This window comes from Neoarius graeffei, chromosome 8, assembly GCF_027579695.1.
Source record: "Neoarius graeffei isolate fNeoGra1 chromosome 8, fNeoGra1.pri, whole genome shotgun sequence".
Taxonomy (NCBI): Eukaryota; Metazoa; Chordata; class Actinopteri; order Siluriformes; family Ariidae; genus Neoarius; species Neoarius graeffei.
Window position 1 is genome coordinate 78,450,801 of NC_083576.1, and position 23,363 is coordinate 78,474,163.

The window sequence follows — 23,363 nt, forward strand, 5'->3', positions numbered from 1 at the left end:
AAAGAGATTGTATGTGGGGTTATCCACGATGCTGGTGGCTTTCCGGATGCAGCGTGTGGTGTAAATGTCCATGATGGAAGGAAGAGAGACTCCGATGACCTTCTCAGCTGTCCTCACTATCCGCTGTAGGGTCTTGCGATCTGAGATAGTGCAATTCCCAAACCAGACCATCATGCAGCTGCTTAGGATGCGCTCAGTAGTCCCTCTGGAGAATATTGTGATGATGTGTGATGGGAGATGGGGTTTCCTCATCTCAGTTAGAAGTACAAAAAAACAAAAAAGTGTTGCCAGGCAAAACAAACCTCGCCCGGCAGCACTTATTTTATACCTATATGTTGATAAAAGTAATATTTCTCAATCATCAGCTGTCAGGTTATAGTCCTATGAAAATCAGTGACCTTGAGTTTGACATTTCAAAGTCATTCAAGGTCAAAGGTCATAGTGCCAAATGAAAGCCCATATGGCACTTCCTGTAAGTTGATAATGGTAAATATCTGTCTACCCTCAAGTGTTTTCAAGTTACAGCCTTCTGAAAATCCGTGACCTTGAGTTTGACCTTTCAAGGTCAAAGATCATGGGGCCAAATGAAAGGCGTTCCTTTCATATGGGAGTTCCTATAGGCTCAAAATAGTAAACATCTGTCTATCGGCAACCGTTTTTGAGTTATAATGGAAAATATGTTATTTTGACTGAAAGGTTGACCTTTCCAGTGACCTTGACCTTCACCTTGACCTGATTACCCCCAAAATGTAATCAGGTAATCTATGGACCACTGCCCACCTACCCTGAAAATTTGAAGTCAATCGGTGCAACCGTCTAGACGCTAGATTGTTAACAGACAGACAGATAGACAGACACACTCAAACAAACATAAAAACCACAATGATCACAACACCTCGCCCCACTTACTCCATCATGGGTGAAGTAATAATTTTCAAGATTTGGAGTAAAATTATGGAATAATATACTTAGTGATATATGTCAGTTAAGTAAGAAAAAAGTTAAAGTTACATAAAACACTTTTTGAATTTTTATTCAGAGAAGATAGCTATATTCATGTATATTAATCAATTGTAGACAGGTTCAATTTAAAATTATAAATGCTTCAGACTTTTGATTTCTTTAACATAATAATTCAGTTTTAGCTTTTAGTTATAATTATTTCCTTTCCTTTTTCAATTTTTTAAAATTCATTCTTTCTTTCTAATAATAATTCTCAAAAAACATGTTCTTACCATCAAGTACTTTTATTCCATATTTTGTTGCTTCTTTTTTTGTATTTTTTTGGCGTTTTGTTTTCAAGTAGAGTTTTTATTTCGTCCTCAGTTGGTTTAGCAGCACGCTCTGCCATTTTCTTCTTCTTCTTCTTTAGTTTTTTTTTTTTTTGGCGAACCAACTTAAAGGTGCATTACGACCACCGACTGGGCTGGAGTGTGAAACAGGAGCTATTGGGGGGGACCCTATATTATTTTAGCTATTTCTGTTTCTTTTAAATACTTGATAAAGTGATATATCTAACTTGATGCGCTCCACCATTTTGTTTTTCTCTACTCACGGTATTTGAGCTGATATCCTAGTAGGAGAGTAGCCAATCAGAGCGTGCGATTGCTTATATCCAGTGAATGTGGATAGAATAAATACTTTTTACTTAGTTGCTCCTGTGTCTAGCAACACATGAGGCAGTCAAGGTGCTTCATTTTGACTGGTCCTGTGCTATTCTGTTGGCATCTTTCCAATTTTTATGGACCAGATGTAGGTCCCTCTTCACTGTTTGTTGCCAACTCATTTTGGGTTGCCCTCATAGAATAAATATATTTATAATAAATAAAATATATTTATACATACGGTTGTGGTCAGAACTTTACATAGAGTGACATGAATGTCATCTTGGATATGGATGTCATGGCAATATTTGGGCTTTCAGTAATTTCTTTGAACTGTTCTTTTTCTGTGGCAGAATGATTGTACAGCATACAGCTTTAATAAAAAAAAAACACTAGAATTTGGTGCACAAGTTTTAATTATCTTTGGGTTTTCTGAAATCAACACAGGGTCAAAATTATACATACGAGCCAAAAATTTACATACACTCACTTAGATTATTAATTCAGAGGTGCTGAAGCTTCCAAAATGTCTTTTATCTTGCCAAGGTCGAGGTCTCTTAACTTCCTGTTAGTGATCATGATTGATTACAGCTGGTAGCTTCTCTGTGCCTTCATAAAAAGGGTTTGTTTACAGCACTCATTGGATTGACCAACACACAATACAATGGGAAAGTCCAAGGAGCTCAGTGCAGATCTGAGAAAGAGGATCACAGATGTACAGAACTCCATAATGTCTCCTGGAGCCATTTCTAAACAACTGCAAATTCCAAGATCAGTTCAAACAGCTGTATCAAAGTTATTGTGAGGTGTAGTCACTTTGCCAAGCCACTTCGCTTCAAGAAAACCCAAACTGTCACCCTCAGCTGAAAAGAAATTGGTTTGGATGGTCAGGAATAACCTGGGAACCACCATGGCACAGCCCTGCCATGAACTGGAAGCTGATGGATCACTGTCGACAGTTCAGATCACCATGGACTAAGAGGCTGCTATCCAACCCCCTGCTCCAAAATTGACACCTTCAAGCTTAACTAAAGTTTGAAGCTAACCACACGGACAAAGAAAAAGCCTTCTGGAGGATAGCTGTATGATCAGCTGAGACAAAGATTGAGTTGTTTGGCCACAATGAACCACCATGTACAGAGGGACACTGTACCAGCTGGTGGTGATGGTAGGATCATCATGGTCTGGGGCTGTTTTGCTGCCAGTGGAACTGGTTCATTGTACAAAGTGGATGGAATAACGAAGAAGGAGGACTACCTCAGAATTCTTCATCATAAACCATCAGAAACTTGAAAACGACTTGGGAGTTACAACAGGACAATGAACCCAAACACGCATCAGAGCTGGTTGTGTAGGATAAAGCAGGCTAATATTAAGCTTAAAACAAGCCCTGACTTCAACCCTATTGAAAATATATGGACCGGGCTTATAAGTCAAGTCCATGCCAAGGAAAATAAAAATTTAATTGAACTCTACCAATTCTACCATGAAGAGTTATGAAATATCCAACCAGAATTCTGCCAGAAGCTTGTTCATGGTAAACAAAAATGTTTGGTCAAGGTGAGTCTTACGAAGAGACATTTTACCCAGATATTAGGTGTGCTGTATGTATATTTTTGACCCTGTATGTATAATACATACGGTGGTGTAGTGGTTAGTGCTGTCGCCTCACAGCAAGAAGGTTCCGGGTTTGAACCCAGCGGCTGGTGAGGGCCTTTCTGTGTGGAGTTTGCATGTTCTCCCCGTGTCTGCGTGGGTTTCCTCCGGGTGCTCCGGTTTCCCCCACAATCCAAAGACATGCAGTTAGGTTGACGTGGGGCGGCCTTGGGCTGAGGTGCCCTTGAGCAAGGTACCTGACCCCTGACTGCTCCCCGGGCGCTCTGGTGTGGCTGCCCACTGCTCTGGGTGTGTTCATGCTTCAGATGGGTTAAATGCAGAGGGTGAATTTCACTGTGCTTGAAGTGTGTATGTGACGAATAAAGGTTTCTTAGTTCTTAATTTTAACCCTGTGTTGATTTCAGAAAACCCAAAGATAATTAAAACTTGTGCACCAAATTCTAGTGTTTTTTTTTTTTAATTCAAGATGTATGCTGTACAATCATTCTGCCACAGGAAAAGAACGGTTCAAAGAAATTACTAAAAAGCCCATGAGATTCATATCCAAGATGACATTCATGTCACTGTATGTAAACTTCTGACCACAGCTGTAAATAGAAAAATATATTATATTTATACATATATTTATCACATTATATATATAATAAATTATTATAAATAAATGACTACAAATTATTATTATATTATATATGTATAAATATATTTATACATAAAGAGAAAAAAGGTGATGATAGAGTGCTCTGCAGAATATACACAATATACAGAATATGTAGAGAATATATATATATTGATACATATTCTGTATATTGTGTATATTCTGCAGAGCACTCTTTCATCACGTTTTTTTTTCTATTTATTACATTCTATTTTACTTCCTTTCTTTTTTCATACCCCCCAATTATCTTCACTACTTACGGAGCAGGGGCGGCACGGTGGTGTAGTGGTTAGCGCTGTCGCCTCACAGCAAGAAGGTCCGGGTTCGAGCCCCGTGGCCGGCGAGGGCCTTTCTGTGTGGAGTTTGCATGTTCTCCCCATGTCCGCATGGGTTTCCCCCACAGTCCAAAGACATGCAGGTTAGGTTAACTGGTGACTCTAAATTGACCGTAGGTGTGAATGTGAGTGTGAATGGTTGTCTGTGTCTATGTGTCGGCCCTGTGATGACCTGGCGACTTGTCCAGGGTGTACCCCGCCTTTCGCCCGTAGTCAGCTGGGATAGGCTCCAGCTTGCCTGTAGAACAGGATAAAGCGGCTAGAGATAATGAGATGAGATGAGACTTACGGAGCATTGCAATAAGCATTTCACCACATCATGTACTCTGTATGATCATGTACGTGACAAATAAATTTAAAATTGAATTTGGTTCTGATTCCTATTGGAGCCGTAACAACAGATTTCCGTAAATGTTACTACGTCGATTAAAGTTTCGACTTTTTTCTCCCATCCCCACAGGACACCACAATAACGGAGAGTTTATGGTTTTCATTGTGAGCAGGAATGGGTTATAACTGATAACAAATGGAACTATAAATGGATAAAATGGATAATGTTGTTCATTAATAAATGAAATATCTGAATCAGTGGCAAATAACTGTCATAAAAGAGGAATAAAACACTTCAGGATGTGCTGTTATAGGAAAATAATCCACTTTAGGGTAGGAACAGTAGCTCTGTAACTTCAAATTTACTGACTTATTAACTTTATTAACATTACCCTTATCTAAGTTAATAAAAACCAACAACCTCAGCTGTTTATGTTTATTTATGCCTCATTGTACATCACATCACTGTTTTAAAGTCGTGTCATTTAATGCAGTATAAGAAAATTAAAAGACAATTAACGTTCCTAATTTGTAAAATCCTCCCGTCTTGTTGTCGTCTGTTATTCAGCTTAGCTTTAATGAACGCTGTGACGTTGCACTGAAATGATGACAAACATTTGAACAGATCCTGAGTGAGGACTTGTTTTCTAGCTTTCAGTAATTATCAGGAAAAAGGGAAATGCGCGATACAGCGATAAACGAGTGTGACACTGAAGATTGTTGTTATTACCGGTTGAAGACAGTGTCAGTGTCTGTTCTACCCACCACACGAGTGACTCAACCTGAGAATTAGCGCTGTCTGCTGTCGGAGAACGCTGCTCCTGGAGCTGTCTGTTTGTCTCTCGCCCACTCTTTCCTCTCTCTCTCTGTCTCCTGTTTCTACATCCTGTCTCTGTATCTCGCTCTTTTGCCTTTCTATCTCTACTACTATCTCAACTCTCTCTATTTTCCATCAGTTTCTACATCCCCTTCTGCACCATCTCTCTTGTTTTCCCTTCCCACTTTTTTCTTTCTCCTCACCTCTTTCCCTTTTTCCATGCCAGTTAATTCCTCCTCTATTTATATCTACCGTCTCCATCTCTCTCACTGTTTCTTCCTTCCTCTCTCTCCTTATCTGTATTTTTCTCAGTCTGTGAATGCATCCGTCTTCTGTGTCTCACTCTTTTTCTGTATTTCTCCCCATCGCTTGACCAACCTCCCCTTGTCTTCCTTGCTCCCTCCTCCCTTCTCTCGTTTTCTCTCTCTGCATCTTCCTCTCTTCCCTGCTCCTCCTTTCTTGTCCCACACTTCTTCCTCTCTACCTCTTTCCCTAACCCTGCCTCTTGATCAGTATTTTCTTTCCTCTCCCTTTCCTTTCATATTCTCTTTTCCTGCCTTTCTTTCTCCGAATGCTCCTTCTCTGTTCTCTGTCTTCAGAGTCTACTGACTTTTGCGAAACTGCGTCACACAGATAAGCACAAATGTGGTGTCATGTAGCTAGACATAACAGATCAATCCTACACAAATCTTAAGACACAAGTAAGGAATTAAGTGCTTGGGGTGTGCTGCTACAGGAACATAATCAGTGACCGGGTGGATGTGCTGCAGCATGCCATGGTCTAAAGGTTAGAGAAGCAGCTTTGGGACCAAAAGGTTGCCAGTTCGATTCCCTGGACCAGCAGGAATGGCTGAAGTGACCTTGAGCAAGGCACCTAATCCCCACCTACTCTCCAGGCTGCTCTGGGTATGTTGTATGTCGCTGTGAATAAGAGCATCTGCTAAATGCCTGGAATGTAAACTAGAGTTACGGTTTCAACCCTGAAGTTGATCATTTTCCTATAACAGCATAAAAGTGTTTTCTTCCTCTTATACCACAGGAATATTTGCTAATCATTATATTTTTAATCATTAAAGAAAAACATATTGTACTTTGTTTCCCATTTATAGTTATGTTTAATGGTGTGGAACATCAACAGAATGTTACTTACATTACTATATATATATATATATATACACTACCGTTCAAAAGTTTGGGGTCACCCAGACAATTTTGTGTTTTCCATGAAAACTCACACTTTTATTTCCCACCATAAGTTGTAAAATGAATAGAAAATATAGTCGAGACATTTTTCTGGCCATTTTGAGCATTTAATCGACCCCACAAATGTGATGCTCCAGAAACTCAATCTGCTCAAAGGAAGGTCAGTTTTATAGCTTCTCTAAAGAGCTCAACTGTTTTCAGCTGTGCTAACATGATTGTACAAGGGTTTTCTAATCATCCATTAGCCTTCTGAGGCAATGAGCAAACACATTGTACCATTAGAACACTGGAGTGAGAGTTGCTGGAAATGGGCCTCTATACACCTATGGAGATATTGCACCAAAAACCAGACATGTGTGAACCTTTGCTTTCAGTATCTGGTGTGACCCCCTTGTGCAGCAATAACTGCAACTAAACATTTCCAGTAACTGTTGATCTGTCCTGCACACTGGCTTGGAGGAATTTTAGCCCATTCCTCCATACAGAACAGCTTCAACTCTGGGATGTTGGTGGGTTTCTTCACATGAACTGCTCGCTTCAGGTCCTTCCGCAACATTTCGATTGGATTAAGGTCAGGACTTTGACTTGGCCATTCCAAAACATTAACTTTATTCTTCTTTAACCATTCTTTGGTAGAACGACTTGTGTGCTTAGGGTTGTTGTCTTACTGCATGACCCACCTTCTCTTGAGATTCAGTTCATGGACAGATGTCCTGACATTTTCCTTTAGAATTCACTGATATAAGTCAGAATTCATTGTTCCATCAATGATGGCAAGCCATCCTGGCCCAGATGCAGCAAAACAGGCCCAAACCTTGATACTACCACCACCACGTTTCACAGATGGGATAAGGTTCTTATGCTGGAATGCAGTGTTTTCCTTTCTTCAAACATAATGCTTCTCATTTAAACCGAAAAGTTCTATTTTGGTCTCATCCATCCACAAAACATTTTTCCAACAGCCTTCTGGCTTGTCCACGTGATCTTTAGCAAACTGCAGATGAGCAGCAATGTTCTTTTTGGAGAGCAGTGGTTTTCTCCTTGCAGCTCTGCTATGCACACTATTGTTGTTCAGTGTTCTCCTGATGGTGGACTCATGAACATTAACATTAGCTAATGTGAGAGGGGCCTTCAGTTGCTTAGAAGTTATCCTGAGGTCCTTTGTGACCTTGCCGACTATTACACGCCTTGCTCTTGGAGTGATCTTTGTTGGTCGACCACTCCTGGGGAGGGTAACAATGGTCTTGAATTTCCTCCATTTGTACACAATCTGTCTGACTGTGGATTGGTGGAGTCCAAACTCTTTAGAGATGGTTTTGTAAGCTTTTCCAGCCTGATGAGCATCAACAACGCTTTTTCTGAGGTCCTCAGAAATCTCCTTTGTTTGTACTATGATACACTTCCACAAACACATGTTGTGAAGATCAGGCTTTGATAGATCCCTGTTCTTTAAATAAAACAGGGTGCCCACTCACACCTGATTGTCATCCCATTGATTGAAAACACCTGATTCTAATTTCACCTTCAAATTAACTGCTAATCCTAGAGGTTCACATACTTTTGCCACTCACAGATATGTAATATTGGCTCATTTTCCTCAATAAATAAATGACCAAGTATCATATTTTTGTCTCATTTGTTTAACTGCGTCCTCTTTATCTACTTTTAGGACTTGTGTGAAAATCTGATGATGTTTTAGGTCATATTTATGCAGAAATATAGAAAATTCTAAAGGGTTCACAAACTTTCAAGCACCACTGTATATATATATTTTATTTTATAAAACAGTCAGTTCTTGAAGTTGATGTGTTGGAAGCAGGAAAAATGGGCTGAAGAAGTTAATGCTAGCTGAAACAGAAAGGTGTCAGCATTAACTTTTTCAGCAGTTTGTTCTACAGTAGCTCTTCTGTGGGATTGGACCATATGGGCTAGCCTTCGTGCCCCATGCGAATTAACGAGCCTTCAACATCCATGATTCTGTCGCCGGTTCACCTTTGCATCCTTGGACCACTTTTGGTAGGTACTAACCACTGCATACTAGGAACATTGCACAAGATGTGCCATTTTGGAGATGCTCAGACCCAGTCATCTCACTATCATAATTTGGTTCTTGTCCAAGTCGCTCAGATCCTTACGCTTGCCCATTTTTCCTGCTTCCAACACATCAACTTCAAGAACTGACTGTTCTCTTGCTGCCTAATATATCCCATTGCTTGACAGGTGTTTTTTTTTTTTTAAAGATTTTTTTGGGGCTTTTTTCACCTTTATTGGATAGGACAGTGTAGAGACAGGAAATGAGCGGGAGAGAGAGATAGGGAGGGATCGGGAAATGACCTCGGGTCGGAATTGAACCCGGGTCCCCGGATTTATGGTATGGCGCCTTATCCACCTGAGCCACGACACCCCCCACCTGTCAGTGTTTTTAATTTTATGGCTGATCGGTGTGTTCATTTTATATATATATATATATATATCTGTGTGTGTGTTCTGAAATAAAATGAGCTAAGACTGAGAGAAACTGTTTCAGAGTGATTCTGACTGATTTAGACTGTTTTTGAGTGATTTAAACTGTTTTAAACTGGTTAAAAATCATTCAAACTTGTTCAGACTAATTCAGACTTGTACACTTTGTTTCAGTCTGATTCATACAGGTTCAAACTGTTTGAAATTGATTCAGACTGGTTCAGAATGATTTGGAATGAATCAGACTGATTCAGACTGGTTCACACGGATTTACACTGGTTCACGCCAGGCTTGTAGTCCGACTCATGCCTTAATTTTAAGGACTCGTGACTTGACTTGGACTTGAGCACTGCTGACTCGGACTTGTGCATTAACTGCATTCGGACTCGTATATTGGAGATGAGGACTCGGATTTTTTTCTTTATTTTTTGTAACATGCCATAATAATTTAGCATAAGATATTTATATCTACATTAATTTTATACTAGTTTTGTGCAAGAGAAGAGAATGCACATTCACCTGTTCATACGTCATGTTCAGGAACAAACTAACATTAATGGCACTAAAATGCCTGGAGAGAAGCCCCTAGGATTGTCCGTTTTGCTTTTACAGACTTCTCGTGCAGTGGGAAAAAACGCTCTGCTATGTGTTCCATATGTAGAACTATTGAGGAGACGACGGGGACAACCTCGAACTTCAGTCATCATTTGGCCAGACTCCACCCAGAGAAGGAAGTGACACGCTATGTTCATTGCCCTGTTGATAGCGGGACTTGCTTGCTGAGTGATGAGCTAGCTAGTGTTAACCCTCTCTCATGTTATTACCCTGTTGATAGTGGGCGGGGCTTGCTGAGCGATGAACAAGCTTTTTATCTGTAGCCTGTTAACTAAAATGGGGCAGTCGAGCAGTAATGTTAGTCCAACACAGCAGCAGAGACGCTTTCACATAAAGGTAGCAACAGCCAGCGTCAAGTGGTGTGGATGGAGTCTTGTTCTCAACTCGGACTCAACTTGGAATTGACTTAAAATTTTCTTTAATGACTTGGACTTGAACACTGAGGACTCAAGACTGGACTTGGACTTGAGGTTTAGTGACTCGACTACAACACTGGTTCACGCTGACTCGAATGGACTCGAACTGATTCATACTTGTTCAGAATGATTTGGATCCATTTGGACAATCCCATACCGATACGGAGTGGCTCAGACTGATTCACACAGAACTCCAGAAGCAGAAATGAAGCTTTGATTAAGCTTAGATAGAGCTTCGAGCTTACACCGAGGCTGTATGTCAAACTAATCTTGTGTGTTGTTCTCAGCTGGAGCGTGATGTGTGCACACCCTCCAATGTCACTCTGGGATATTACGTCATGAGCGAGAAAACGGTGTACATGGCAGCAGGCGTGGTGGAGACTCTGACCTCCTATGGCTTCGATAAGCTCCTGAGTGACCTCAGACAGCATGCGCCCGTGGTGTTGGCAGTCCCCATGCCTGTAGCTTCCTGGCAGTCTGCCCCGGGCATCCACCTGCAGCTTAAAACAGGTGAGGCTGCACATTCTGGATGTGATGCCTTATATACTGTATGTGTGTTTTGAATGCCTGTTGATGCTTGGGCTTTCTCAGAAAATGAAAGGTTTTCAAAACAAAATTATGCTGGATTCAAAAATGTAAGTCTCACTTTTGTGAAATAAAAAACTATTATTTATATAATACTAACATACAGTACAATACAAATTGCTTGTCTAATGTTATGTTTTCTAAAAACTTTTTCAGATCTACGAAAGCACCTAGCTATAGGAACTCATCATGGACCAAATGAAAGATTAGAGATGATTTCAATTACAAATTGAATATCAAATAAATAGTGGTCTAAATCGTGAGAGAAATTACACATGTAAGACTTTGTATATTGTCATATGGTGTATAAGATGTAATAACATATTAGTAATAACATGTAATCATATACTGATACCTATCGAGAGATAATTAGTAGCGTGTGTGTGTGTGTGTTCGAGATTCACATTTCATATCATTTCTGATAAATTCGCCGTAGCAGCTTTACACGGACTCGACTCCTTTACATGGGAAGTGGAGCAAACCTGATGAGTGGACACACCGGGTCACCTAAAGTTCAGACGTGTCTCCATTTTTGTGGGATGTTCTCCAAAGAACTCTCTGCACCACAGTAGAGCAGTAGCAGCGTTTGAGATGTTCTCCTCTGCCGTTTTGATGATTCAGGAAAACTCATACATACAGTATATAGATTTTTTTTTAATTTAGCTTTGCCTTAGGGTAAACAAATTTTAAATAATTTTACAATAATGATAAAAATCAGGGGGTGGCACGGTGGTATAGTGGTTAGCACTGTCACCTCAGAGCAAGAAGGTTCTGGGTTCAAGCCCAGTGACTGACGGGGGCCTTTCTGTGTGGAGTTTGCATGTTCTCCCCGTATCTGTGTGGGTTTCCTCTGGGTGTTCCGGTTTCCTTCACAGTCCAAAGACATGCAGGTTAGGCTAATTGGTGGCTCTAAATTGACTGTAGGTGTGAATGGTTCTTTGTCTCGATGTTTCAGTCCTGTAATGATCTGGCGACTTGTCCAGGGTGTACCCCACCTCTTGCCCATAGTCAGCTGGGATAGGCTCCAGCTTGCCTGTGACCCTGCACAGGATAAGCGGTTACGGATAATGGATGGAAATTAAAGGCCTAAGAGGGCTACATGTAGAATTGCACTTAACACATATTGCTCTTTAGGTTCGTGGAGATGTTCATGTTTAATCTGAAGTAAAAGGCAGAAAAATAAAGTACACTGAAGCAGAAAGTACATTACATTACATTACTGGCATTTAGCAGATGCTTTTGGGACATTCCACCGAATGGGTGCCATTTGCTTGTACCACTCCCAAATTAAACTTAATTTGTTATATCTTTTCAACACTGATTATAATAACACACATATTTAACTATTCAAAATGTGTATTGGTCAACCTCAGGCTACGTTACAAGGTTTGGAAGTCAAAGATGGCTGCATTTTTTTCAGTCCTGTTACCAAAACTCTGAAAGTAACAGGACTGAGTTTTTAGCCTAGGATTAGCTAATACATGGGATTAAGCCACATGGCGTCATCGCTAATAGCATGACCACACTTAGCACATTCTATTGATTTACCAAAAATCTGTATTTTTAAAATAAACAGATATCATCTAAGAAATAATTTAAGTAACAGGACAGTATGTTGACATTGACCTTATCAGTCAAAGTTAAAAAATAAAATATACAGAAAAGTAAATGAAAGAACTAACTTTTGGTCTTCGCATGGCCTTCAGAAGACACAACTGATGTAACTTCCTGTTGAGCATGTGATTTATGGAATGTTCCAAATTTGTCAGATGGGGTAATATGTTTGGGTAACAGGACTGAGTGAAAACCCAGGGACACGATTAAAATGTGTATTTTAACTAAGATATTGTGGATTTCTTATGAAAAAAATATATTTAAACTATGGATAGGATATGGAGTCACACAACAGTGCAAAAGAAATACTGTTTCTGAAGGATTTTAATCATAATATTTCATAGTTAAGTATAAAGTTAGAGTGCAGGGATAGGTAACACATGCTATTTTTCAGTGTTTTAGGTAGTTTTTATTAATCCTTACAATTATATATCTTAAATTTGAAATCAGATCAATGTGCAGGACATTCTGCGTAATAAGGAAATGTATTTTAAAGTACATTTTTATGTGCATTTATACATATAATTTTCTAGGGACGGAAATAGCACCGATTCAGTGGAATGGCTCTCTTATCCAGAGCGATGTACAACATACCCAAAGCAGTTAGGGGTTAGGTGCCTTGCTGAAGGGCACTTCAGCCATTCCTGTTGGTCCAGGGAATCAAACCAGTGAACTTTTGGTCAAAAAAAAAAAGCTTCTATATCTATACACCATAGCTTCCTCATGGAAATACACCAAGAAACTCTAAAAAGGACAAAATTCTCCATCATGAAGACTTTCCCATGTTGAAAAATGTCAAGTTAGAGCTTTATCTCTGACTGTAACAAAACACTGACGTTGCAGCCTCCTTCCAAAAATATTTTTTAACACATATTTTTTAATCTGTTTAAGTCCTTGTATTAGTTATTACTATAGAAGCAATAACCAATCATTAACAATTATTCACTGATATTCACTGAGCCTGAGGCAGATAATTGTTTTAGTATAAATACACTGGTGATTATTTTTAAAAAATCATCTTAAAAAAATCACTTATTTCAAACTTCAAAAGTGGAATGCAAATATAATAATGTCGCGGCACAGACTTGTGTCACTTATCTACGCCGACTCACATAAAATACTTTGCTCTGAAATCGATAAAATAAATCACAATTCGACCTTACCTTTGAATAGTTTTAGACCAAACTTTGCCGCATCTTTAGTACTTTTACAAGCAGCATTTTCTTTCATCATTTGTTATTCTTCCTCACTTACGGTGACGAAGCGATTGGCTGCCATTTTGCTAAGTTGCTTGAGGTGATTATCGAGAAATATCTGAATCTCTCAACCAATTAGCGCATGTGATTTCCTATAATCACCTGCGTTTTTATCCTAATTAATAATATCAACCTGTTTTTTTGCAGCTACACTATCGTCAGAGCTGTTGCTGCTATACAAAATGAATGAACACCTTCTAACCAATCAGCTTTAAAGCTAGACGGCCTTTCAATTTCATAAAATGGGTGAAATTTAGTCCCGTCTGAAATTTGATCAAAGCCCCCGTGCCAATCAGTAGTGGGATCGCGCCTGTGAATAGACACTGCAGTGCAGCCTGAGTAATACAGCGGGACTCTGTCTTTTTTTTTTTTTAAAGGGTGCTGTGATGGTATAGTGGTTAGCACTCTGTGTTGTGGCTGCAGCAACCCTGGTTTGAATCCGGGTCATGGCATAGCATTTGGGCGGCACGGTGGTGCAGTGGTTAGCACGGCCGCCTCACAGCAAGAAGGTTCTGGGTTCGAGCCCAGTGGCCGGCGAGGGCCTTTCTGTGCGGAATTTGCATGTTCTCCCCGTGTCCACGTGGGTTTCCTCCGGGTGCTCTGGTTTCCCCCACAGTCCAAAGACATGCAGGTTAGGTTAACATGGGGCGGCCTTGGGCTGAGGTGCCCTTGAGCAAGATACCGAACCCCTGACTGCTCCCCGGGCGCTGTAGTGTGGCTGCCCACTGCTCTGGGTGTGTGTGTGTGTGTTCACTGCTTCAGATGGGTTAAATGCAGAAGATGAATTTCACTGTGCTTGAAGTTTGCATGTAACAAATAAAGGTTTCTTCTTCTTATATGTTTATTTCTGTAATATCTCACAAAATATCAGGCCATTCTGTGGCTGGGAAGTTATTTAATTTGAGGGGATTAAAGCAAATAATGTGCATGAAATCACTTGCTTCGCGCAGTCAAGCAGACAGAGGAAGTCCATGTGTGTGCGCGTGTGCATGCGCAGGTTTACCTTTGAGCGTGCACTGACAGTTCCATCATTCTGTCTCTAAACGAACAGGTGATCACACCGAGGTGCTCGCTGACCGCCGATATTTATTAGTTTGGTCCTGCGTTTCCTTTCCTTCAAATATAACATAACGTCTTTTCTTCTTGCTTTCTTTCCGTTACTGTAGTCGGTCTTTCACGTTTCATTCACACACTCACGTCCTCCATTTTTCTCTCCTGTTTCAAATTTGTATCCCACAATGCCTTGAGCGAACAGGGAAAGCCCACCACGTGATGCATGATGTCATATCTTGAATTGGGTCATGGTGAAGCAGGAAAAAATAGCGGAGAATTTACGGCCACGTGGCTCTAAATTCATTAATTGTTCTATTAAAGAGGAACTGAAGTCATTTTTAAACTTGCTTTATTTCTTAATTAACGTGTTATTCAATTACGTTTTCGGTTTTAGTAACCTTATATCGTGACTCGTATTGGCAACTAATTGCAATTAAATATTATACTTATCGGCCGGGGCGGCACAGTGGTGTAGTGGTTAGCGCTGTCGCCTCACAGCAAGAAGGTCCTGGGTTCGAGCCCTGGGGCCGGCGAGGGCCTTTCTGTGTGGAGTTTGCATGTTCTCCCCGTGTCCGCGTGGGTTTCCTCCGGGTGCTCCGGTTTCCCCCACAGTCCAAAGACATGCAGGTTAGGTTAACTGGTGACTCTAAATTGACCGTAGGTGTGAATGTGAGTGTGAATGGTTGTCTGTGTCTATGTGTCAGCCCTGTGATGACCTGGCGACTTGTCCAGGGTGTACCCCGCCTTTCGCCCGTAGTCAGCTGGGATAGGCTCCAGCTTGCCTGCGACCCTGTAGAAGGATAAAGCGGCTAGAGATAATGAGATGAGATGAGACTTATCGGCCGATTTGGTTTTTAGCCGTGTTGAATTTAGTTTGTTTGGTCCACGGCAGGCGTCGCTTATCCGCGTGGTCTTCACGAGACTTGTGCGAGACTTCGAAACGTGAAGTGTCAGCCAGGTGTCAGTGCCGCCATTTTGAAAACTGTTTTCCAAACAAAATATTGCACAAAAACGAGTTTAAATGACGATTACTGCCTACTTTTTTCAAACTTTCCCGATTGCTATCAAAACAAACAAAACTTCCGGCTTGGTTACATCGGCATTCGAAAGAGGGCGCGCGTGTCTTTTGACAACGTTGGCAGATGTTGGTCACTTTGATTTCCGCTGTACGTTTTACTTCCGTCCTACGATGTCTCGCACAGGTCTCAACGAATCTCGTTTATGGCCATTGCTTTGACTATATGGACTGATAAATTACAGAGCATATTTCAAACACTCAGAACTTGCAATGACAAAATAGCGATCAGAAATGCATTCCGGGGTGGCACGGTGGTGTAGTGGTTAGCACTGTCGCCTCACAGCAAGAAGGTCCAGGTTCGAGCCCCGTGGCCGGCGAGGGCCTTTCTGTGCGGAGTTTGCATGTTCTCCCCGTGTCCGCGTGGGTTTCCTCCGGGTGCTCCGGTTTCCCCCACAGTCCAAAGACATGCAGGTTAGGTTAACTGGTGACTCTAAATTGAGCGTAGGTGTGAATGTGAGTGTGAATGGTTGTCTGTGTCTATGTGTCAGCCCTGCGATGACCTGGCGACTTGTCCAGGGTGTACCCTGCCTTTCGCCCGTAGTCAGCTGGGATAGGCTCCAGCTTGCCTGCGACCCTGTAGAACAGGATAAAGCGGCTAGAGATAATGAGATGAGATGAGAAATGCATTCCTATATTTAATAAAATGAGAGAAATCGAATTTTGATAATAAAAAATTTGCCTTCAGTTCTCCTTTAAAAAAAAAAACCTCTAATAAAATTGGAATTTTGTGATTCAAATTCAGGAGCTTTTGGTCCGCTAGACAAAAATAATTGGGTGTTGGGGAAAATTCTTTTTATGAGAATGAGAATTCAGCAGCATGGTGGTGTGTATGTCATTAAGCTATATTGCGAAATGTTTATTTTTAATACGACGTGTAGAAATATATGTCTAATGTTTTGGATATTCAGAAAAGTTTCAGTCATGACGCATTTTTGTCTGCATGTGTTCCGGATCAGTTCTTAGGTTCGTGGGTCAGACGGACAACATCAAGTCGTGCGGTTTCATCCAGGTTATGGAGCAGCGTTTGATGAATGTTTTCTCCGAAGCTCAGGAGAAAGTGGAAGACTTTTATGGAAATCTTTCAGTCGAGGTACTTCAGCTGCTTCTCTGCTTTGAATCCATTTGAAATGTTAAGCCTGTGGTATTTTTTCCACCATCTTTTTATATATAAATATATATCCTTTGTGTGTTTGTGTGTGTGTGGGCAGATTCTAAACACCTATCAGACAGGAAACTCTTTGGCTGTATCGTTGGTGTATGTGGTGTGGAACGGCAGTGTGGCGCTGAACGGCACCGTGGCGAGCGCGCTAATTAACCAGCTGAGTGCGGAGCTGGTCGGATATTTCCTCTACTTCCCTCCCATGATCATAGCTGAGCGTAAGTAACACATTTGTGTTCATTTCTGCAGTCATCAAACAGCAATACAAACATGCCAGATTGTATTCCTCACATAAGAGTCTTAAAGGAATGAAAAAAAATTCTAATGTACATGATTCTCCATTTACAGCAAAGGTGGTTTAATTATTTAATACCTGTTTAGTGTCTGACTTTTGCTTCTTGCATTGGCATTTCTTTGATATAAATGATAAATTATTTATATAAAAGAGGGGAGAGCGGTGAGACTTCTTCTGGTGGGAAACTTCAGAAAGGCAGTGAGTTATGGGTATGTTTGGTTTCTTCTCTCATTAATTTGAACAAAACGTTGAGGATTTTACACCAACAGTCGATTAATTATTCGTCAACTCTGTTATCGTGATATCGGAGTGAATCTCTCACTCATTTTTTTAACAACAATAATGTGATTAAAATCCATAAAATTCTGTTTTTATACACATCATGTGGTAACTAGTTTGAATGTACAGTTAAGACACAAAATGGTGGAAAATATCAGCGACAACAGAGTTGACGATGACTAACAGAGTCAATGCTTGAAATGTACCTGCAATTATAGAATGAGCCATGTACTAAGATGAACTTTCATCTCTAACAGTAGGAGAGACTTGGGATGGGGGAGACTTGGGACAGTTTGCATTCCTATAAATTAATTTCAACCAATCAGGTTTTAGATTCCATCAGAAGTTGAAGTTTGATGTTGCCCCTTTAGAGTAACCGATTTTCTTTGGAGCCATGAAGCTGGACACTGCAGTAAGGTTTTGTTGTTAAATATGCTATTTTTATCAACCAAAACTTGTATTTTCTACTTCGCTTCCACCTCCATTCTATGGTGTAATGTACACTGGTGAATTGGGGGATTTGTTAGGAATTAAAGTAGAGTTACCATATACAGTGGATATAAAAAGTTTACACACTCTGTTAAAATGATCGGTTTTTCTGATGTAAAAAAATGAGACCACGATCAATAATTTCAAAACTTTTCCTACCTTTAATGTGACCTATAACCTGTAGAATTCAATTGAAAAACAAACAAATCTGTTAGGGGGGAAAAAAAAAAGTATGATAAGCTGGTTGCATAAGTGTGCACACCCTTAAACTAATACTTTGTTGAAGCACCTTTTGATTTAATTACAGCATTCAGTCTTTTTGGGTCGGAGTCTATCAGCCTGCCACATCTTGACTTGGCAATATTTGCCCACTCTTCCTTGCAAAAGCGCTCCAAATCTGTCAGATTACGAGGGCATCTCTTGTGCACAGCCCTCTTCAGGTCACCCCACAGATTTTCAATTGGATTTAGGTCTGGGCTCTGGCTGGGCCATTCCAAAACTTTAATTTTCTTCCGGTGAAGCCATTCTTTTGTTGATTTCGATGTATGCTTTGGGTCATTGTCGTGCTGAAAGATGAAATTCCTCTTCAGCTTTCTAGCAGACACCTGAAGGTTTTGGGCCAAAATTGACTGGTATTTAGAACTGTTCATAATTCCCTCCACCTTGACTAAAGCCCCTGTTCCAGCTGAAGAAAAACAACCCCAAAACATGATGCTGCCACCACCATGCTTCACCGTGGGTATGGTGTTCTTTTGGTGATGCGCAGTGTTGTTTTTGCACCAAACGTACCTTTTGGAATTGTGGCCAAAAAGTTCAACCTTGGTTTCATCAGACCATAACACATTTTCCCACATGCTTTTGGGAGAGTTGATTTTTTTTTTGCAAAATTTATCCAGGCCTGGATGTTTTTCTTTGACCCTACCTCATAGTCCAGACATATGGAGAATACGGGAGATTGTTGTCACATGTAGTACACAACCAGTACTTGCCAGAAATTCCTGCAGCTCCTTCAGTGTTGCTGTACAAGTTCAAGTTCAAGTTTCAGATTTATTATCCTTTAAAAAAGGAAATTTGGTGTGCAGCAGGTATTCAGAGAACATGAGTTAAGAAAACAGACATGGACATGGACCACACAGACACATTCATAAATATATTTACACACAAACACATTACTCAAATAAATATACCCACCAGCCCACCCAACCCATAACTGTCGCTGTTAGTTATTGCCACTAAACAATGACAATAACAGTAACTACAGAAAAAATAGGAGAAAAAAAAATTAGGTGTCCCTTAATGAATTAAGGGTCCTAATAGCCACTAAAATAAAAGGATCTCTGGCACGCCTTGTCCTTACAGCAGGAATTCTAAAACGGCGGCCTGAGTGGAGCAAACTAAATTCCCCAAAAAGTGGGTGGTCGGGGTATTTTAAAATTTGTTGTGCCTTACTCATGACCCGTTTTACATACACATCTTGCAGCTGAGTAAGATGAACCCCAACCACCTTTGCTGCCACATTAACTCGTTTTGATAACCTGCCCTTACTGGTCAGCGGCAGACCACTATACCACGCAACAATACAAAAGGACAAAACAGATTCAATAAAACTTTGATAAAATAAAGTCATCAAGGTCCTACACACATTAAAAGACTTCATCTTCCTTAAACAGAAAAGCCGCTGTTGGGCCTTATTACACATAGCATCAGTGTTCTGCTCAAATGACAATTTGTTGTCAATAATGGTTCCCAAGTATCTGTATTCTGTGACAACATCAACATTTTCGTTATGAATAACAGTATGTGTAAAAGATTTCTGAGACCTGCGGAAATCAATTATCATATCTTTGGTCTTGGCTACATTAATAGATAAATAAGACTCTTTACACCAAGCAATAAAATCATCAACAACAGAACTATGTCCCTTCTCATCATTGTTTAAAAGGCTAACTATGACTGTGTCATCAGCAAATTTCAAAAAAATGTCTATTCACATAATTACTCTTGCAATCATTTGTATACAGCAGGAAGAGAAGGGGGGAGAGCACACAGCCCTGAGGTGAGCCGGTACGTGAAACTTGTATGGAGGAGAGGGCACCATTAATTTTTTACACACTGTGTCCACTCTGCCAAAAAATCAACTATCCAACCTATGAGGTTAGACTCAAGGTTAAAGTGGGTTTGGAGTTTTTCAGCCAGCAAGTAAGGCTGGATGGTGTTGAATGCTGATGAAAAATCAATAAAAAGAAGCCTGACATGGGTCTTAGGCACCTCCAGATGGTGGTAGAGGAAGTTTAACAATGTTAGGATAGCATCCTCCACACCTCTGCCAGCCCTATAAGCAAACTGGAGAGGATCTAGCTGTTGCTCCACCCGTTACATTAATTCCCACTTAACCAGTTTCTCAAATGACTTCATCACCAGTGAGGTGAGAGCCACTGGTCTAAAGTCATTGAGAACCTTGGGGTGACTACACTTAGCTAAAGGGATAACAGTGGCATGTTTCCAAATTTTTGGAATAGATTGCATCTGAAGGGATAGGGTGAAAATAAATTGAAAAATTTCACTCAACTGTCCTGCACAAGACCTAAGCATGCGGCCACTAATGTTATCCGGGCCAGGGCTTTTTCTTATTTTAGTATGCTTGAACAGCTTTTCGACTGCAGCAACATCAATACTAAAAGCAGACGTGTCTCTGACCCTTTTCCGCATGTCTATGATTTTATCATTAAAATCATCATTCAAAAATCTCATCTCATCTCATTATCTCTAGCCGCTTTATCCTTCTACAGGGTCGCAGGCAAGCTGGAGCCTATCCCAGCTGACTACGGGCGAAAGGCGGGGTACACCCTGGACAAGTCGCCAGGTCATCACAGGGCTGACACATAGACACAGACAACCATTCACACTCACACCTACGGTCAATTTAGAGTCACCAGTTAACCTAACCTGCATGTCTTTGGACTGTGGGGGAAACCGGAGCACCCGGAGGAAACCCACGCGGACACGGGGAGAACATGCAAACTCCACACAGAAAGGCCCTCGCCGGCCCCGGGGCTCGAACCCAGGACCTTCTTGCTGTGAGGCGACAGCGCTAACCACTACACCACCGTGCCGCCCATTCGAAAATCTCAAATAAAAATTATTTAATTCATCTGCCGGCTGCACATCAGAAGCAAAACCTTTTAAAAACACAGTATTACTATTGCAGCTGTTGTTTAGGCCTGTCATAAGTTTCATGCCAGTCCACACAGATCTGAGGTCAGACTCATTAAACTTTGACTCAATCTTAGTTTTATATTTACGTTTAGCTTTGGCTATTTCGGCCCGCACAACCTTCCTTATTTCAGAATATGCGATTTTATCACCACTTTTAAAAACAGACCTTTTTTCCCTTAACAGCTTTTTTAATTCTTTGGAAATCTAAGGTTTGTTATTGGGGTAGGAAACAATGGTTTTAGTTGGTATTACGCTTTCCACACAAAAAGAGATATAACTGCATACAGTGTCTGTCAGTTCATCAATACTATTGGATGAATCCTGAAAGATAGACCAGTCAGTACAGTCAAAACAGCCCTGCAGGGCCAAAGTGCTATCTTCACTCCACACCTGAACCTCACGCGCCCTCACTTTGTCTCTACGCAGCATAGCCCTGTATGTGGGTATAAGCTGTAGGCCTCTTGGCAGCCTCCCTGACCAGTTTTCGTCTTGTCTTTTCATCAATTTTGGAGGGACGTCCAGTTCTCGGTAATGTCACCGTTGTCCCATATTTTCTCCACTTCTTGATGACCGTCTTCACTGTGCTCCATGGTATAGACCCTTTTCACTGATGTCACCCGAAACCGGAAGTAAACAGAACCTGCGCCATTTTGGAAGACCAACAAACTCGTGATTAGGGGGAAATAACGGCAGCGGTATGTGAACCCACGAGAATAAAGTGGAGTGGCAAACGACTTAAACAAATCTGAGCTGTTTTATTTATGATTTATTGGCCCAACAGTAGACTTGAAAGAAACCTGTGTGAGACTTGGCAAAAAACTGTGGATATAATGGATAAGTCTGTGAATGATCTGCGGACACTTTGAGGTAAGCAAACGCAAGAAATTCAGATTTAAAACATGCTAAATTGGTCCCAAGTTGATAACTGTATGAGGAGCAAGCCTCCCAGACTTCTACAATTTAATAATAATAATAATAGGCGGCACGGTGGTGTAGTGGTTAGCGCTGTCGCCTCACAGCAAGAAGGTCCGGGTTCGAGCCCCGGGGCCGGCGAGGGCCTTTCTGTGCGGAGTTTGCATGTTCTCCCCGTGTCCACGTGGGTTTCCTCCGGGTGCTCCGGTTTCCTCCACAGTCCAAAGACATGCAGGTTAGGTTAACTGGTGACTCTAAATTGACCGTAGGTGTGAATGTGAGTGTGAATGGTTGTCTGTGTCTATGTGTCAGCCCTGTGATGACCTGGCGACTTGTCCAGGGTGTACCCCGCCTTTCGCCCGTAGTCAGCTGGGATAGGCTCCAGCTTGCCTGCGACCCTGTAGAAGGATAAAGCGGCTAGAGATAATGTGATGTGATGTGATAAAGGATGGTTTGGGGCTTGCTCTCCCTCCTATTATATAAATAAAGCATAGTTGTTGTGTAGGCATATATCATAAATACCTTAAATTAAATTAACCTATATTATGGATACCTTAATAGTAACAAAAAGTATTAATTTTTCAACTGAAAAGATATATTATTAAAAGATAAATATCAACAAGATTACCTTGGCCATAACTATGTGTAGGTTATTCTTAATAACAGCTGTAATATCACGACCCAAGCCACTAACAACATAATTGTAAGCCTGTAGCCCTTTGTAGGCTTTCAAGTCATCAGCAGTGTAGGCACTGGGTGTAAACAACAAATAGTTTACAATGTCTGGGTAGCAAACAGATGGCAGAATTGGTGACCGGTCCTCCTTATGTTTCCATTCTCCCTTGCCGCGAGTCTTATCATATGGGTCAAACCCATCAATCACAGCGAGTTTCTCCACATACCGTGCCCTTTCTGCAGCTGGTAATGTACTCACATAACCAGAATTATCATCCATCGTGTCACTTTACTCTCGCTCGTACTTTGTTTTATATTGTGAGTGCATGTACTTGGTCTTCCAATATGGCGCCTAACAAAATCTCGCGGCGCGGTGACGTCATGCGGTAGCCCTCTATATCTAATGCCGTGGAAATGTTTTTGTACCCTTCTCCTGACTGATACCTTTCAGCAATGAGTTCCCTTTGCTGCTTTGTAAGCTCTCTGCGAACCCTGGCTTTTGCTGGATGATGCAACTGAGTAAATGTCTGAACTTTATTTGGGGTTAATCAGAGTCATTTTAACTGATGGCATGTGTGAACCCAAAAAGACTGAATGCTGTAATTAAATCAAAAGGTGCTTCAACAAAGTATTAGTTTGAGTGTGCACACTTATGCAACCAGCTTATTGTACATATTTTATTTTTTATGTTTTCCCC

The 23,363-nt window shown here is 40.9% G+C and overlaps 1 protein-coding gene across 5 annotated transcripts in view; it reads left to right on the forward strand.

The window, feature by feature from the left end:
- The window catches only part of kiaa1549la (KIAA1549-like a), a 235,382-nt gene that overhangs the window by 76,384 nt on the left and 135,635 nt on the right, over window positions 1-23,363 (forward strand). For all 5 annotated transcript variants that reach the window (XM_060928288.1, XM_060928289.1, XM_060928290.1 and 2 more), the window contains 3 exons: window positions 10,343-10,565; window positions 16,598-16,731; window positions 16,850-17,018. In XM_060928288.1, coding sequence (XP_060784271.1) covers window positions 10,343-10,565; window positions 16,598-16,731; window positions 16,850-17,018 — 526 coding nt within the window. The remainder of the gene's footprint in view (window positions 1-10,342; window positions 10,566-16,597; window positions 16,732-16,849; window positions 17,019-23,363) is intronic.